Below are 18,799 nucleotides of genomic sequence, written 5' to 3' on the forward strand. Positions count from 1 at the left end.
ATGCAAAGGTAGAAAGAATAAACAATACCAATGATGACAGAGCGAGATCAACAGGGGGACAAATGGGAGAGACTGAAGGAGAGAAAATTGTGGTCAAAGCAGGGCACTCCTAAACTATAGTCTCCAACGCGGAATGATTTCAAGTGATGAAGTAATTTAGGATGTAAATACGCTAAGGTGTAGAAGTGAGGCCATTGTCAATTTGCAGAAACTCTGAGCCCTCAATTTTAAAGAGGTCAAGCTCCCGTCACATAACACCTACATTTGATTCCTAGCTATACCAGTTGTGATCTGAAGATATTGAAATAGTTTCTTCACATCTCTAAGTTTCAATTTTCTTCAGGTACAAAATTTGGGATTTGAGAGGTAATAATAACGCCATTCATAGTATTATTTTAAAGAACAAAAGAGATAATACATGTAAAATGCTTTGCTGAGTATAACATTAAAATTACCTTTTATTATCATTGTCATTGTTGTTGTTGCTCTAAAAAAAAATTATCCTCAGTTATTCAGGAAAAAAGGACAAAGGAGCAATCACACACACACACAAAGAAATTGCTTAATTTAAATTCTAAAGGACTGACTTCAGGCCTAAATTTCAAACTTCTCTATCTCATACTACTAGTATGATAGTATCTTCATACTATCTGAAGCAGAGTGAACATGGCTTAAAATAATAAAAGCTTAAAGATTAAAAAGTTAGTTTGCCTGTTACCAAAAGATATTCAAGAAAATAGGAACAGATTTGAACGATTAGGGGACTTTCCTCCCACTAGCTCTCCGATGAAACTGCTAGTGATCAAATCAATGACAAAACAAGTGAGTAGTCCTCAGCCTCACCAACAGTGTATGAGTGTTCCTTTTTCTCCACATCCACACCGCTATCTGTTATTTGGGGACTTTTTGATAAAAGCCATTGTTACTAATGTTAGGTAATATCTCATTGAGGTTTGAGTTTGCATCCTATTTTTTTTTCTTTTCTTATTTATTCCTTTTCTTCCAACAATACATACATGAGGGCAGGAGTTTCAACAGCTATGTTGAACCTTAGAAGACTTTGAGGATGATGGAAGACATATGCTATAAAATAGAAAGTGGTCCTAGATGATATTTGGAACTTTTATACACTCTCTGGGGTACTTTTCTGTACATTTTTCAAGTGAGAACAAAATTGAGATTCCTGTTTTTAAGGTAGGTTTTGTTGTGGTAGTTTTTTTTGGTTTTGGGGAAAGCAACCATTGCTATTCAGAAACAAATGTGATTCATTACTGCCATAGTCATCCAGCCCAAAAATTTCACCTTACTTTGTTATACTGCCTGTACATAGACCAATCAATGATCTATTCTGATAAACAATAACAATTTTTTTTTTTCTACAGAGTCTTATGTGGTCACCCTCAGCAGAGTGCTATGACATCTTAGCTCACAGCAACCTCAAACTCTTGCGTTCAAGTGATCCTCTTGCCTCAGCTTCCCAAGTAGCTGGGACTACAGGCACCCACCACAACACCCAGCTGGTCTCGAACCTGTGAGCTCAGTAATCCACCCACCTTGGCCTCCGAAGTGTTTACCAATTTTGTTTGTTTGTTTTAGACAGAGTCTCACTTTGTTGCCCTGGGTAGAGTGACGTCATAGCTCACAGCAACCTTAAACTCCTGGGCTCAAGCAATCCTCTTGCCTCAGATTCCAAAGAGGCTGGGACTATAGGAGCCCGCCACAATGCCTGGGTATTTTTAGAGATGAGATCTCGCTCTTGCTCAGGCTGGTGTCAAAGTCCTGAGCTCAGGCAATCCACCCACCTCGGCCTCCCAGAGTTCCAGGATTACAGGTGTAAACCACTGCTCCCAGTCTCTAACAATAATAATTTTTAACCTTGTTTTTATAATGTTGGATATTAACCAACAGTGAAGTATAATCTCTGATCTGAGAGTCAAGAAATAGAGGAGGTGAGCAGTATGTTGCTTAAGTTTACTGCCATGACAGATTTCCAAGCTGTGCACAGGAAGGGGGATCTCAACTAGAGACTGATGGATTCTGTGAGTTGAGGAAACAAACTTGACAGTCCAGGAGATCAATATGACTAGAATTCACAGGATGGAGTTCTTGAGAGCAAAGAACTTTACGAGGAGCTCTGAAGATGAGCCAAGCACCCAGCCTTGGTGTTCAGCAGAGTACTGATTAGTACCTCCAGGAGAGAAAACCACTCAAGGCAGCAAAATAACTACCTGAAAGAATTAAAGGGGGCGCATTCAGGGTAAGGGCCTGGAATAGTACCTGTTCCAACCAGCAAGACTAGAAAACCTCATGATTCATGGGGCATTGGGGAAAGTGGTCACAAGGTCTTAACTCAGTACTGAGAAATAATTAGGTTTAGACTAAACAGCACCCTGACATTGCCTAAAAGAATTGAAACAAAATCCCAAAGAATGAGCTGTTTCCAAGTAACTTAATGTGCCCCTGCCAAAAGCTGAATAAGAGTTAAAACTCCACTCCAACAGGGAATATTTTTACTCAAAAAGGTAAATTAAGAGTTAAAACTCACTCCAACAAGGAATATTTTTACTCAGAAAGGTAAAATTCACAATATGTGGCATGTAGTCAAAAATGACCAAATAAGCATAAAAGTAGAAAAATACAGCTAAAATGTGGAAAATAAGCAATCAATTGAAACCAACCTAGAACAGACAAAAATTCTAGATTTGTGAGATAAAAGGATTAAAATGGTTATTATAACTGTATTTTATATGTTCAAAAAGCTAGCAGAAATATTGAGCATATCGAATAGATACATGAAAGATGCATATAAAATGTGCTCCACGTCATACATCATCACTACATACTTATTAGAATATTTTATTTTTTATTTAGACAGAGTCTCACTTTACTGCCCTTGATAGAGTGCCGTGGCAGCTCACAGCAACCTCCAATAGGCACCCACCACAACACCTAGCTATTTTTAGAGACGAGATCTCACTCTTGCTTAGGCTGGTCTCTAACCCATGAGCTCAGGGAATCCACCTGCCCTGGCCTCCCAGAGTGCTGAGATTACAGGCATGAGCCACAGTGCCCAGCCTGACTGCTTCTTGATTATAGCAAAACCTTCCTTGGGGGGTCCATTTCAGACAAGAAGTTTTATGAATCATCCTTAGAAATGTGTTTAGAGGGGGGAGCTTAATACTGAGGACATTTTAGTGGAAGAAGGTGACATGCTTGGAATGAGATCCGGTTAGGGGGAGGAGACAAGATGGCTGACTGAAGCCAGCTTTCCACAGAGGCTCCCGTCCAGAAGGAGAGTTAAAGGACAAAAATTCAGCAAGTAACCTGGTGGATTTGAGCTGCACTAAGAGAGAAGGTTGTAGAACGCACGTCAACCCCACTGAGGCGAGCTGCGACCACAAGGATACAAACAAAAGGTACAAAATCCATCACCAAGCGGACGGGAGTCCCCTCCCCCATGAGAATGGCTCAGAGTGCCCCACAAACAACCGGTCAGAGTTCAAAGGTCCTCCCACTACACTCCATGGGAGAGACCCTCTAAAAACTGGACCTACCTCCCCTACTAGGGTGCCACGGCGTCCTCCTGCCAGGCATAAAACTGTATAAATTGTATATAGTCTCTACCTGGAATTCTGAGTTCCCAGCACTCTCCTTCGCTCACACTGCGGTCTGGAGGCCAGTCCCGGTCGGTCGGCGGAGAGGGGACAGCACCAGGGTGGTGGTTCCCTGAGGCACAGTGCAACAGCCGTCTTTTGGTGACAATACTGCCAGGCATAAAACTGTGTAGAGATCTGTATGTTCTCTGCCCACAGCCCCAGGCTCCCAGTGCTCCCCGCACTCCCCTCTGCTGTCACTCCAAGGTCTGGAGGCCTGTCCCCCAGGGGTCCAGACTCTTGGGCGATTGCTCGAGGGGTATAGACAGTGCTGGGCTGCAGCCTGTCGGTGCAGACTCTGGGGTACAGAATGGAGAGAGGACGGTTGGCCGGAGAGGAGCTACACCGGAGCAGCCGTTGCCTGAGCCATAAAGCAGCAGACCTCTTTTGCTAGCAATACGGCTCACTACCGAATATTCTGAAGCCACACCCCCTGTCTCCCTGGGCAACCAGAGACTCTGAGTTTGCCAGAGGCAACTCCAACTTGCAAACCAGGGAAACTCCCAGGGTGGGGCTGACCCAGAGGTCCGCTTTACTAAACCTAAGATGCACCTGGCCCTCAGGGGATCATCAGCCTATAGACAATACAAGAGCAAAGACAAGCTTATTTGGAGCTCAATTCAGCTTCTCTACTACAGGGGAACCGCAGAGTTGTTCTGTTCTGTTCTGTCAGTAACATTAATCAGGGGCGAGACAGGACCTGAGTGAAAACCTCTCAACCTTCATCAAGTGCCCGAGGTTGTCAGGCCTCACCTCCTCCTGCTGGAGAGAGGCAGAGCGCAGCGGTCTGGCAGACTTCCTTCTGATTCAGGCAGGTATAAACACTTGAAGTACCGATTCACTACAGGCAACTGGGTCAGCCAATTGCAGGGCTATCAGTGACTGGATGTGAAGTGGTGCAAGGTGGGGGAGGAGGCAGCAACCTTCCCAGACTGATTTATTGGTTGGGTGGCTTCTCCTGATTCCACGCAGCACTGGAGCAAGCCACACCAGAGTAGTCACCAGACCCCTGTGATCCAGTTCCCAGAGACCTCTTAAACTCTCTCACCCGAGACAGGTGCAGACTGAGACAATTGATTTGGACCTTTTTGAACTGAGCCAATCACCTGAGGACAAATCAGGAGGTGCCCTAGGTGCACGGTGGTAGGAAGGTTTGATTTTTCTTTTCTAATTGTTTGCCGGTGGGGGGCGGGGTGACTTAATTGCTGCTATTTCTCCACAGCTGAGACTTCAATCCAAAGTATCTGTTTCACTAGGGTGGAAAAGAAACCAGCTGAAAACAAGACAGAACCACTTAGCCCCACCACACCAGACAGGTCCCCAGTTTCTCAGGCCACAACACTGTACAGGCCCTCGACAAAGCCCCAGGGGAAAAAAATAAGAGGGAGTAAAACAAGCATGGGGCGGAATCAGCGGAAAAACTCTGGTAACATGAATAACCAGAATAGATCAACCCCCCCCCCAAGGAAAGATATGGCAGATGCAACTGAAGATCATATTCATAAACAACTGGCTGAGATGTCAGAAATCGAATTCAGAATTTGGATTACAGACAAGATTAACAAAATGGAATTAGGAATTCGAGGAGAAATTCAAAAGTTGTCTCAAGAATTTAACGAATTTAAAGACAAAACCACCAAAGACTTAGACACACTGAAGCAAGAATTTGCAGCCCTCAAAGATATGAAAAATACAGTAGAATCCCTCAGCAACAGAATGGAGCAAGCAGAAGAAAGGATTTCTGACATCGAAGATAAAGCCTTTGAACACTCCCAAACTCTCAAAGAGGAAGAGAAATGGAGAGCAAAAACGGATCATTCTCTCCGAGAGCTCTGGGATAATTCGAAGAAGGCGAATATCCGAATCATAGGGGTTCCAGAAACAGATGAAGTGGCCTCGCTGGGCACAGAGGCCCTTCTGCATGAAATTATGAAAGAGAATTTTCCAGACATGCCTAGAGATTCTGAAATTCAGATAGCAGACAGCTTCAGAACCCCAGCACGACTCAACCCCAATAAGACATCCCCAAGGCATATCATAGTTAACTTCACTAAAGTTAATATGAAGGAGAAAATCCTCAAAGCTGCCAGGAGAAAGAAAACCATTACCTTCAAAGGGAAGAATATTAGAATGACTGCAGATCTCTCTGCTAAAACTTTTCAAGCCAGAAGAGGGTAGTCACCGACTTTTAATCTTCTAAAGCAAAATAACTTTCAACCCCAGATCCTGTATCCAGCTAAATTAAGTTTCATTTATGATGGAGAAATTAAATACTTTAATGACATTCATATGTTGAAGAAATTTGCCATAACCAAACCAGCTCTTCAGGATATTCTCAGACCTATCCTCCATAATGACCAACCCAATCCTATACCACAAAAGTAAACTCACTCAGAAACTTCAGATCAAACTCCAATTTCCACACTGGCAAAAGGATTAAAAATGCCCACTGGACTTTTGAAAAACTTGATACCCAAAACTTCACCAGACTTATCAATATTCTCCATTAATGTGAATCCACCTCAATTTATAAGAGAAACTCATGTCTAACAGACATGAGCAACTTGATTTCCTCCAGCTCCATAATCGTCGGATATTTCAACACTCCTTTGGCAGTGTTGGATCGATCCTCCAACAAGAAGCTGAGCAAAGAAATCTTATATTTAAACCTAACCATCCAACATTTGGATTTAGCAGACATCTATAGAACATTTCATCCCAATAAAACAGAATACACATACTTCTCATCAGCCCATGGAACTTACTCCAAAATCGATCACATCTTAGGTCACAAGTCTAACCTCAGTAAATTTAAAGGAATAGAAATTATTCCATGCATCTTCTCAGACCACCATGGAATAAAACTTGAGCTGAGTAACAACAGGAATCTGCATACTCATACAAAAACATGGAAGTTAAATAACCTTATGCTGAATGATAGCTGGGTCAGAGATGAGATTAAGAAAGAAATCACCGATTTTTTGGAACAAAACAACAATGAAGACACGAACTATCAGAACCTCTGGGACACCGCAAAGGCAGTTCTAAGAGGGAAATTTATAGCACTGCAAGCCTTCCTCAAGAGAACGGAAAGAGAGGAAGTTAACAACTTAATGGGACATCTCAAGCAACTGGAAAAGGAAGAACATTCCAACCCCAAACACAGTAGAAGAAAAGAAATAACCAAAATTAGAGCAGAATTAAATGAAATTGAAAAAAAACATTAATACAACAGATCAATAAATCAAAAAGCTGGTTTTTTGAAAAGGTCAATAAAATAGATAAACCTTTGGCCAACCTAATCAGGAAAAAAAGTGTAAAATCTCTAATCTCATCAATCAGAAACAACAAAGACGAAATAACAACAGACTCGTCAGAAATCCAAAAAATCCTTAATGAATATTACAAGAAACTTTATTCTCAGAAATATGAGAATCTGAGGGAAATTGACCAATACTTGGAAGCACATCATCTTCCAAACTTAGCCAGAATCAAGTGGAAATGTTGAACAGGCCCATATCAAGTTCAGAAATAGCATCAACCATACAAAACCTCCCTAAAAAGAAAAGCCCGGGACCAGATGGTTTCACTTCTGAATTCTACCAAACCTTTAAAGAGGAATTAGTACCTATATTACTCAGCCTGTTCCAAAAGGTAGAAAAAGAAGGAAGACTACCCAACACGTTCTATGAAGCAAACATGACCCTGATCCCCAAACCAGGAAAAGACCCAACAAGAAAAGAAAATTATAGACCGATATCACTAATGAATATAGATGCAAAAATATTCAACAAGATCCTAACAAACAGAATCCAGCAACACATCAAACAAATTATACATCATGACCAAGTCGGTTTTATCCCAGATCTCAAGGCTGGTTCAATATACGTAAATCTATAAATGTAATCCAGCACATAAACAAATTAAAAAACAAAGACCATATGATTCTCTCAATCGATGCAGAAAAAGCTTTTGATAATATCCAGCATCCCTTCATGATCAGAACACTTAAGAAAATTGGTATAGAAGGGACATTTCTTAAACTGATAGAGGCCATCTACAGCAAACCCACAGCCAATATCATATTGAATGGAGTTAAATTGGAATCATTTCCACTGAGATCAGGAACCAGACAAGGCTGCCCATTGTCTCCATTGCTTTTTAACATTGTAATGGAAGTTTTAGCCACTGCAATTAGGGAAGAAAAGGCGATCAAGGGTATCCATATAGGGTCAGAAGAGATCAAACTTTCGCTCTTCGCAGATGATATGATAGTATATCTGGAAAACCCTAGGGACTCTACTACAAAACTTATAGAAGTGATCAAGGAATACGGCATCGTCTCAGGTTATGAAATCAACATTCATAAATCGGTAGCCTTTATATATACCAACAACAGTCAAGTTGAAAAAACAGTTAAGGACTCTATCCCATTCACAGTAGTGACAAAGAAGATGAAATATTTCGGAATTTATCTAACAAAGGATGTGAAAGAGCTCTATAAAGAGAACTATGAAACTCTAAGAAAAGAAATAGCTGAAAATATTAACAAATGGAAAAACATACCATGTTCATGGCTGGGAAGAATCAATATTGTTAAAATGTCTATACTACCCAAAGCAATATATAATTTCAATGTAATCCCTATTAAAGCTCCACTGTCATACTTTAAAGATCTTGAAAAAACAATACTTCATTTTATATGGAATCAGAGAAAACCTCGAATAGCCAAGACATTACTCAGAAATAAAAATAAAGCAGGAGGGGGCGGTGCCTGTGGCTCAGTCGGTGAGGTGCCGGTCCCATGTGCCGAGGGTGGCGGGTTCAAACTTGGCCCCGGCCAAACTGCAACCAAAAGGATAGCTGGGCGTTGTGGCGGACGCCTGTAGTCCCAGCTACTCGGGAGGCTGAGGCAAGAGAATCGCTTGAGCCCAGGAGTTGGAGGTTGCTGTGAGCTGTGTGAGGCCACGGCACTCTACCGAGGGCCATAAAGTGAGACTCTGTCTCTACAAAAAAAAATTAAAAAAAAAAAAATAAAGCAGGAGGAATTACGCTACCAGACCTCAGACTATACTACAAATCAATAGTGATCAAAACAGCATGGTATTGGCACAAAAACAGAGAAGTAGATGTCTGGAACAGAATAGAGAACCAAGAGATTAGTCCAGCTACTTACCGTTATTTAATCTTTGACAAGCCAATTAAAAACATTCGGTGGGGAAAAGATTCCCTATTTAACAAACGGTGTTGGGTGAACTGGCTGGCATCTGTAGAAGACTGAAAGTGGACCGACACCTTTCACCATTAACTAAGATAGACTCTCACTGGATCAAAGATTTAAACTTAAGACATGAAACTATAAAAATACTAGAGGAAAGTGCAGGGAAAACCCTTGAAGAAATCGGGCTGGGTGAGTATTTAATGAGGAGGACCCCCCCCCCCGAGCAATTGAAGCAGATTCAAAAATACACTACTGGGACTTGATCAAATAAAAAGCTTCTGCACAGCCAAGAACACAGTAAGTAAAGCAAGCAAACAGCCCTCAGAATGGGAGAAGATATTTGCAGGTTATGTCTCTGACAAAGGTTTAATAACCAGAATCCACAGAGAACTCAAACACATTAGCAAGAATAGAACAAGGGATCCCATCGCAGGCTGGACAAGAGATTTGAAAAGAAACTTCTCTGAAGAAGACAGGCGTGCAGCCTTCAGACATATGAAAAAATGCTCATCATCTTTAATCATCAGAGAAATGCAAATCAAAACTACTTTGAGATACCATCTAACTCCAGTGAGACTAGCCTATATCACAAAATCCCAAGACCAGAGATGTTGGCGTGGATGTGGAGAAAAGGGAACACTTTTGCACTCCTGGTGGGAATAATAATTAATACATTCCTTTTGGATAGAGATATGGAGAACACTTAGAGACCTAAAAATAGATCTGCCATTCAATCCTGTAATCCCTCTACTGGGCATATACCCAGAAGACCAAAAAGCACATCATAACAAAGATATTTGTACCAGAATGTTTATTGCAGCTCAATTCATAATTGCTAAGTCATGGAAGAAGCCCAAGTGCCCATCAATCCATGAATGGATTAATAAATTGTGGTACATGTACACCATGGAATATTATGCAGCCTTAAAGAAAGATGGAGACTTTACCTCTTTCATGTTTACCTGGATGGAGCTGGAACATATTCTTCTTAGTAAAGTATCTCAAGAATGGAAGAAAATGTACCCAATGTACTCAGCCCTACTATGAAACCAATTGAGGGTTTTCACATGAAAGCTATAACCCAGTTACAACCTAAGAATAGGGGGAAGGGGGAAAGGGAGGGGAGGGAGGGGGGAGGTGGGTAGAGGGAAGGGGTTTGGTGGGATTACACCAGCGGTGCATCTTACAAGGGTATATGTGAAACTTGGTAAATGATCTGTAAAGCTAGTGAATGATGCCCCATGAGCATATCAATGTACACAGCTATGATTTAATAAAAAAAAAAAAAAGAAAAGAAATGTGTTTAGAGTCTATATTTCTAGTCTGTAAACCAGCTTTTCTCAATGATAGTTACCCTTATTATTATAATATAGTACTTTAAATACACTTCAGTACCCATGAGTTTGAGAGATCTATCTTGATCAATGACCTTTTTTATTCCTCTCTCTGGCACCAGAGCCGTGACTTAGGTTCATTCTATCTTTTATAGCTCCAATCCAATGTGGGTTTGGGGGATTTCCACTGTAGAGGTTTATGATTGTTCCAAACAAGTCACTAATTCTAACATATTTTCTACTGGGATTTCTAAGATAATCTACATTCAAACTATTTGAACACAATGGTTTTGTGCGACAAAAAGATTTTCAGTTGCAAAATAATGACGCAGTTCTGGGTAAGTTCCAAGTTGAATTTGTTTCCCTGTCCCACCAATGAAGTATCCAAAGGTGATGTAGATTTAACTTCTAATTTCTTTTCCTTGCCTTTTTTATTGCTTGCATCTTTATTTTTTATTTTGGCTGGAGAAGAGAGTCATCAGGTGAAAAAGTGTAGTATCCTTGTGATTCTTCCGTTCTCACCCACTGAACTCTATCATCTTCACTTCAGTGAGGACAACTGAATTCCTCGGGTACCACCCCCCCGGGTCAGGCGGCACCGATGGTAATATGGTAAGAGAGCTACATAATGTTGTCTCGTTCTGTATCCCATCTCATTGTTTTCTTCCTTGTGGCTTGCATATGCCTCTTTTTCTGTCACTGTTTAACTCTCTCTTGCTGTGTCTGTCCGCTTGTCTATTTTTCTCTCTTCTCCTTAAAAAAAAAGTGCAGATGATTCACACATCTTGACTTTTATCACTCATCTAAATTTAAACCAAATCAAATGGTTTCATGTCACTGTTTAAAAACCCAGATGTTATGGAAATTGCCAACATCAGCTACTTTTCCTCCTAAACATTATGTTTCACCACGTGTCAAAACCCAGCAGAGGGCATCCTTCCATTTCAGATGTATGAATAGTGCAGGAAGAGGCTCTACAATTCAAGCAATGGATTCTATTTACAGTTGTGCATTGGAATTTAAGTGAAAGGGCTTTTGTAGTAAGGGGGGAATTTTCCTGCTATATTTGCCATTTTTAATTGTAGGGAATTTTCCTGCTTTATTTGCCTATTTGAATTTTCCTTTTATAAGAAAAAAATGGGAGAAAATCTGTTTCTGGACTCTTCCCAGGTTTGAAGCATTTAGCTTCCATTTATAGAAGCAACAAGGTAGCAACCGTGTAATACTTTCTCACCTAGGCTCCCATGTGTGCGAATAAAGTGATCACAGGGAAAGAAAGCACTTCAGACAGAAATATGCTCCCTACCTCATTTTCTGTTTCACTCTCCCTCTGAGATCCCTCACACTGAAAGACAAACAGCAGAACGAGTGTGACAGCCTGTTACACATCTCAGAAGGAGGAAGATGAGTGGTTTGGCTTATGGATAGGAACGTAAGTGGTCAAGAGCAGAATATCAAATGGGGCCAGCCTTGTACTTGGATAAGCAGGCAGTCACCCACAAATTTTAATTATGTACTTTCACAGAAATTAAAATTCCAGAATGAGAAATGTCTTACAATGTCAGAATTATTCCCAAGTTAAAAATGGCAAATGTCCACAACTCTTACAAGCTACGTTCCCCCTGGTGGGGTGAGTCTATCTGGTTCTCTCCTGATGGGAGTGGCTCTTAGGGAGAGAAGGTAAGAACATGAGGAGGCAATCTTGCACACTTCTCACATCCATCCCACGTGTTTCTCTGAGCACCTATTCTGTGCCAAGTCCTATTCTAGGTGCAAACACCATCACAGAAAACAGTCAAAGATCCCTTTCCTTGAGGCAGTGTGCTGAGGAGCCTGGATTTGGACAGCTGTACTAAATCTTACTTTGAGTTCTGACCCTGCCTCATAGCCAGCTTCATCACTTGGAGCAAAGGAATCGATGTTTGCTTTGGCAAAATAAGGATAACCATTAGTATTTATTGAAAACTTGCTTTGTTCCAAGTGCAGAAACTAAGCACTTACGTTTATTATCTCATAAAATCCTCAAAGTCAGCCAATATGTTATCTTATCATTCCCATTTTACAAATGAGAACACCAAGGCACCTGTAAGTATCAGCGCAGGAATTTGAAACAAGGCTGTCTGACTCCAGTGCTTGCCTCTTAACCCATATGCCATACAAGAGTAATTTCTAAGGCCACCCCAAGGATTAGATGACATGACAGATGTAAGGCTGAGAGTCAGTAATGTTACTATTATCACTACCATTATTTTTATCATTATTATTACTGCCATTGTCAAAACTTTTTCTGTGTGGGCGGCGCCTGTGGCTCAGTGAGTAGGGCGCCAGCCCCATATGCCGAGGGTGGCGGGTTCAAACCCAGCCCTGGCCAAACTGCAACAAAAAAATAGCCGGGCGTTGTGGCGGGCGCCTGTAGTCCCAGCTGCTCGGGAGGCTGAGGCAAGAGAATCGCGTAAGCCCAAGAGTTAGAGGTTGCTGTGAGCTGTGTGATGCCACAGCACCCTACCCAAGGGCGGTACAGTGAGACTCTGTCTCTACAAAAAAAAAAAAACTTTTTCTGTGACCTAAAGGTATATGTTGAAATACAACAAAAAGAAGATCAACACTTCGAATCAAAATCCCTCTGCTTTGAAATGTAGTCTTTGCCCAGCTCTGATTGAAAGAAAAATCGGATAACATCATGGCTATTGAATGATTGAATGATGGCTTCTCTGCATTTATCTTTTTGTAAGGTGACAGGATATTAAAATGTAGATTGAAAAAAAAAAAATGAAAGTATCTCATGCCCTGGATTTTTCTAACTTCTTCTGAAAGCTGACGTTAAGACAAATACTAAACAAAACCAAGATCCGTGTCCACCTGCTTTGACAAGCTCTTTGTTCCGTGATAAGTGATCATGTAGTTGGTGCCCCCTGGGTCTTTACTCTCACCCTTTGCAACGTGCACTCTCTAGAGCTCACTCCTCGGCTTTGTACCCAAGCATGTTCACAGATCAAAGGGGGTTAATGACACTACAGTATTAGTCAAAGAGAAATGACGCAGCCATATCTGTTGCTGCCCTGGGAGTTCTTTTCTGCTTACTGTAAGTCGAAATGTATGTCTCACACTGCCTCATTACCCAAATCAAAAATAATTTGAAAAAACAAGAAGATAAAATTCTGGCTCCAGGTCCCATTCCTTATGATTTCATTTCAAAACTGTCATTTTAGGTTCATTAGGTAGGAAACAAAGTGTTTGATAATGGGATTTAAGAGAATTCGCGAATGTATATCTTATATTCTATTTTTTTCTCACCGTACTAAAAAAAGTAGTTTTTATCCCACATGTCAATGCAAAACTCATGTCAACTGACTATTTTAAAACTGCCTATTCACAAAGGCAGCTCCATGCTGATTTCATCCCACCATACTTTTGTAGGGATGAGCACTATAGTTGTGCATTACCTGGGAGAGCAGTAAGTCCCAAAAAACAGCAGATGTATTGGTAGGCCTAGGGCAAGTTCTGTGTCATACGTCAGGCTTATGGATTTCCTGTCAACATGGAAAGGTCGTTCCCTAGCACAGGACTTACCCCAAGGTAATGGCCATCGATGAACACCACGGGGAGGGAAGGAGCTTCAGAAACTCGTCGACATCGTTCATCTAACTCTTTTCCATATTCGCCGTTCAGGGCTATATTTTTCTCTTCAAATTTTACTCGATGGTTTTGAAAGATCTTTCTAACCAGTTCACATCTTTCAAAGGTTGTCCGGACCACACGAAGGCAAGTAGTATAAATCACGACGCGCTCAAACTCCAGGTCAGTTGATGGTTGCTGAAGGGAAACATTGCAGTTACACATGTTTGCTATACTTTCTTATGTCTTAATATCTTTAGACAATTAATAAGTCTTAGCCAGTGGCTCATCCATGAAAGGCATGCTGTAAAAGTTGAATGAGCACATTAATTGTCAATTCAAAGACTTTTTTTAAGTTAGAACATATGTAATTGGAATATATAATTGACAGAATTTGAATTTGCCATTCAATATAATTTGAATGGCATTCCTTAATTATTTTTTCTTTCTTAATAGCAATCAAGTAATGGCATTTCGTAAAATCTATGATGTCTAACATGGAATGCCACAGGGTAAAATAATGAATGCCTGCATTATTTTTCTTATTTTTTGTAGACATTGTTCAATTACCGTATCTGTCTCTTAAACCCAAAGTAAAATATGTCAGTGAATAGTCAAGGTCAGCATTTAACCAGTTGAAAATTCTTCTCCTTATCAATTTATCACACTGTACAGTCTTTGGGGGATCACAACACCTAGATCATGGTATTGTTCTGATGTGCATATTAAGTAGCACAACATATGGCTTTGTTGGGTGGCAGGGTTCCCACATACACAAAGAAGCCACTGCCACAAGGAATGAAAAATTGAATTGCCTGGAATGGAAGTGCCCAGGAGCCAACACCAAATAGGGCCATGGGACAAAGCCAGGCGTAAGAAAGAAATAAGTAATCAGACACACTGGAGCAGAGGCAAACATCACCAGAAAATAAGACAAAGATTGCCCTGTGTGCAAATCTTTGTCTGCATCTTTCGCTAAATCATAAACCAATGTCTGCTTTCTTGGGAAACCCTGGGGAGCACTGCTAGTGTGCACCAAAAAGCTGTGGCTGGTAGGTCCTGACATCAACAGAAAAACTCCACGTCTTTCTTATCATAGTCTCACTTGAAGGAATACAACTATACCAGGATACCATGGGACAAAGTTGTTGGGGGGGGAAGGTGTGTGCTTTTTAGATTTCACTTGTAAATGAGGTCATGAATAATTTTTTTTCTGAGTCTGGCTTATTTCACTTAGCATAATACCTTCCAGGTTCATTTATATCATTGCAAATGGCAGCATCTCCTCCTTTTTATAGGCTGAATAACATACACCACAATTTATTTATCCCATTCTCTATGAAAGGACACTCAGATTGTTTCCATAGCTTCAATAGTATGAATAATGCTGCAATGAACATGAGCATAAGCGGGAGATAACTTTATGAGGTGGTCGTTTCGCTTCTTTCTTTTTTATTTATTTATTTATTTTTATTTTATTATTTTTTTTTTTTTTTGAGACAGAGTCTCACTATGTCACTCTTGGTAGGATGCAGTGGTTGCTCGCAGCAACCTCCAACTCTTGGGCTCAAGCGATCCTCTTGCCTCAGCCTCCCTAGTAGCTGGGACTACAGGTGCCCACCACAATGCCTGGCTATTTTTTTGATTTTAGAGATGAGGTCTTGCTCTGGCTCAGGCTAGTCTCGAACCCGTGAGCTCAGGCAATCCACCTGCCTCGGCCTCCCAAGTACTAGGATTACAGGTGTTCACCACCACGCCTGGTCTCGTTTCTTTTAGGTACACACCCAGATGGCAGGTTGCTGGGTCATATGGCAGTTCTGTTTTTCATTTCTTTATAAAACCCTATTTTTGTTTTCCATAATGGCTGCAACAATATACACTCACACCAACAGCATACAAAGTTTCTCTTTTCTCTACACACTTACACACTTGTGATCTCTTGTCTTTTTAAAAATAGCCACCCTAACGGGTATGTAGTAATATCTCATTGTGGTTTCGATCTGTGTTTTCCTGATGATTACTGATGCTGAGCAATTTTCATAAACCTGATAGCCATTTGTATGCCTTCTTTGAAGGGACATCTATTCAAGTCCTTTGCTCCTTTTTTAATTGTGTTGCTTGGGGTTTTTTTTTTCTATTGAGTCATGTAAACTCTTTACATATTTTGGATATCGACTCTTTATCTAATACATGGTTCACAAATATTTTCTCCCAGACTTTTAGCTGCCTTTTAATTTTGTTGACTGTTCTCTTTGCTGTGTAGAAACATTTTAGTGTGGTATAGTTCCACTTATTTTTGATTTTGCTGCCTGTGCTTTTGTGATATCCAAAACATCACTGCCAAGGGCTGCGTCAAGGACATTTTCCCTGTTTTCATTTAGCAACTTTACAGTTTTTTGTCTTATGTTTAAGGCTTTTTAAGGCTTTAATCCATTTATTGAATAGATTTTTGTGTGTGGCAGTTTTATTCTTTTGCATGTATATACCTGGCTTTTCCAAAACCATTTATTGGAGATACTGTCCTTTACCCATTGTGTCTTCTGAGTGGCCTTGTCCAAATATATTTGATCATATATGCTTGGGTTTATTTCTCAGGTCACTTCTATTTCATTGATCAATGTGTCTGTTTTGATGCCCTTACCATTCTGTTTTGATTACTATTGCTTTGTAATATACCTTGAAATCAGGAAATGCGATGTTTCCAAATTTGTTTGTTTTTCTAAAGATTGTTTTGGCTACTAAGGGTCATTTGTGGTTTCATACAAATTTTAGAATTTTTTTTTCTATTTCTGTGAGAAAAACCATTAGAATTTTGATAGGGAGTGCATTGAATCTGTATATCATTTTGGGTAGTATGAACATTTTAACAATAATATTTCTTTCTATTCACAAACTTGGAATAGCTTTTCATTTATTTGTGTCTTCTTCAATTCATTTTATCAGTGTTTCATAGTTTTCAATGTATAGATCTTTTGCATCCTTAGTAAATTTATTTCTATTTTACTCTTTTTGAAGCTATGATTGTTTTCTTGATTTTTTTTAGATAGATTATTATTGGTGTAAAGAAATGCAGCTGATTTTTTGTATGTTTATTTTGTATTCTGCCACTTTACTGAATTCATTTTTTTAGTTTTAACAGTTTTTTAGAGTTTTCTATATATAGGATCTTATCTTCCAAAAACAGAGATAATGTTACTTCTTCCTTTCCAATTTGAATGTCTTTTTTTGTTTTTATCCTTAACTAATTTACTCTGGCTTGGACTTCCAGTACTGTGTCAAATAGAAATGGTGAGAGCAGACGACCTTGCCCTCTACCACATATTAGAGGAAAAGCTTTGAGATTTTCCCCATTGATTATGATATTAGCTGGGGGTTTTTCATGAATGGCCTTTAATATGTTGAGAAAATTTCATTTTCTATCCTCTTTTGTTGAGATTTGTTATTATGAGAGGATGTTGAACTGGATGCACATTATATTTTGAATAAATCTATATTGTAATTTCCTAGTTAGCTTGACACGTGGTTTATGTCTTTTAAAATAACTGCTTTTCATTCCATCAGTCATTAAAGTACTTTATTTGCCACACACAGTGATAGCATATGCACTAGGTACATCACAGTAAGTAAACAATATAATTTCCAATCCTATGGAACCCACAGCTTAAAGTAACAAAAAGCAAAAAGTTACATAAATAAATATTAGAATTAAAAGCTGTTAGGTGCTATGAAGGAAATACATAAGTAGTTAGAAAAGTAAAATGTAGGCATCCTTTCTCTTCTTGCCTTGGCGATTATGAAAGCATTTTCTGATATTTGTGCATAGGTTGGAAGGATATGGAGTTAACAAAGAAATTGGGTAAACAATGTGGGGGAAAGTATCACAGGCAGTATACAAATATCTTGAGGTGGGAAGAAGATGGCATGTTTGAGGCTCCACAGGGGATGTTTCTTGAAACATGGAGCAGGAAAAATAGGGTAATACGTGATTCTAGACAGGTTGATCTCATGTTGTATTTTACAACCATTTTAATGACTTTGGGATTTTAACCTTAGAGTAGCAGGAAATTTCTGAAGCCTTTTAAGAAGGATGGGAGAGGATGTATTCAACTGGATTGGTCCTTTGAAAGGTTGAATGGAGAAAGGTCACAGTTGTTCAAGATGTATACTTCACAAACCTAGGCACTGCCGGTAGTAGCATAGTCAAAATAAATGGTTCCCCCAGGGGTGTGGAGTCCACATTGAGTAATTATACTCAGGCTCATTACCAATTCCTTTGGGCTAGGGACTGAGATTGAATATGAAACAAATTTAGAGTTTATATATTAGAATAACTGTTTAGTAAAATGTTCTATGAAAAAAATGGCCAGGTACAGTAGCTCACACCTATCTGAGGCAGGAAGATTGCTTAGGACTGGCAATCTGAGATCAGCCAGGGCAACATAGTAAGAACTCATCTGCACAAAAAAAAAAGCTTTAATTAATTTTTTTGAAAATATACAATACTTCTATTGTGACTTTCATATAGCCAATGGACACTTTTTATTTCAAAAAATCATGGGGTACAGCTATTTTTAGTCACATAGATTGCTTTCGTTACACTTGAGTCAGTATTATAAGTGTGCTGATCACCAGATAGTGTTGTACCCATTAGGTAGGTTTTGTCTATCCCCCTCCCACAACTTCTTGATTTCCACTGGGTTTTACTTCCTTCTGTCTTATTGCACAATGATTGGGTATATTATGGAAGCAGGTCTTTTTAGAGGGAGTGGTAAGTTGCATGATTTCTCAAACTCTCTTGGCAGTTTTATAATATGAATTTTAAATGATATTGTCTTTGGCAACAATAACAAAAAACAATCATCTACATTTGCCTCATTTTCTTTCCCTCAATAGACCTGTCATAGCATCTGGCCAGGAATCTAAAAATAGCTCTCAATGGTTTTCTGTACCTCTTCTCCCTCCCTGAGAGTAACCAG

At 39.8% G+C, this 18,799-nt stretch overlaps 1 protein-coding gene across 1 annotated transcript in view; it reads right to left on the minus strand.

The window, feature by feature from the left end:
- GRXCR1 (glutaredoxin and cysteine rich domain containing 1) overlaps positions 1 to 18,799 on the minus strand; it is a 154,357-nt gene that overhangs the window by 58,222 nt on the left and 77,336 nt on the right. Inside the window, exon 2 of the mRNA XM_053577780.1 lies at positions 13,779 to 14,021. Within this exon, the coding sequence (XP_053433755.1) occupies positions 13,779 to 14,021 (243 nt within the window). The remainder of the gene's footprint in view (positions 1 to 13,778; positions 14,022 to 18,799) is intronic.

The sequence above is a fragment of the Nycticebus coucang genome, chromosome 23, assembly GCF_027406575.1.
Source record: "Nycticebus coucang isolate mNycCou1 chromosome 23, mNycCou1.pri, whole genome shotgun sequence".
Classification (NCBI taxonomy): Eukaryota; Metazoa; Chordata; class Mammalia; order Primates; family Lorisidae; genus Nycticebus; species Nycticebus coucang.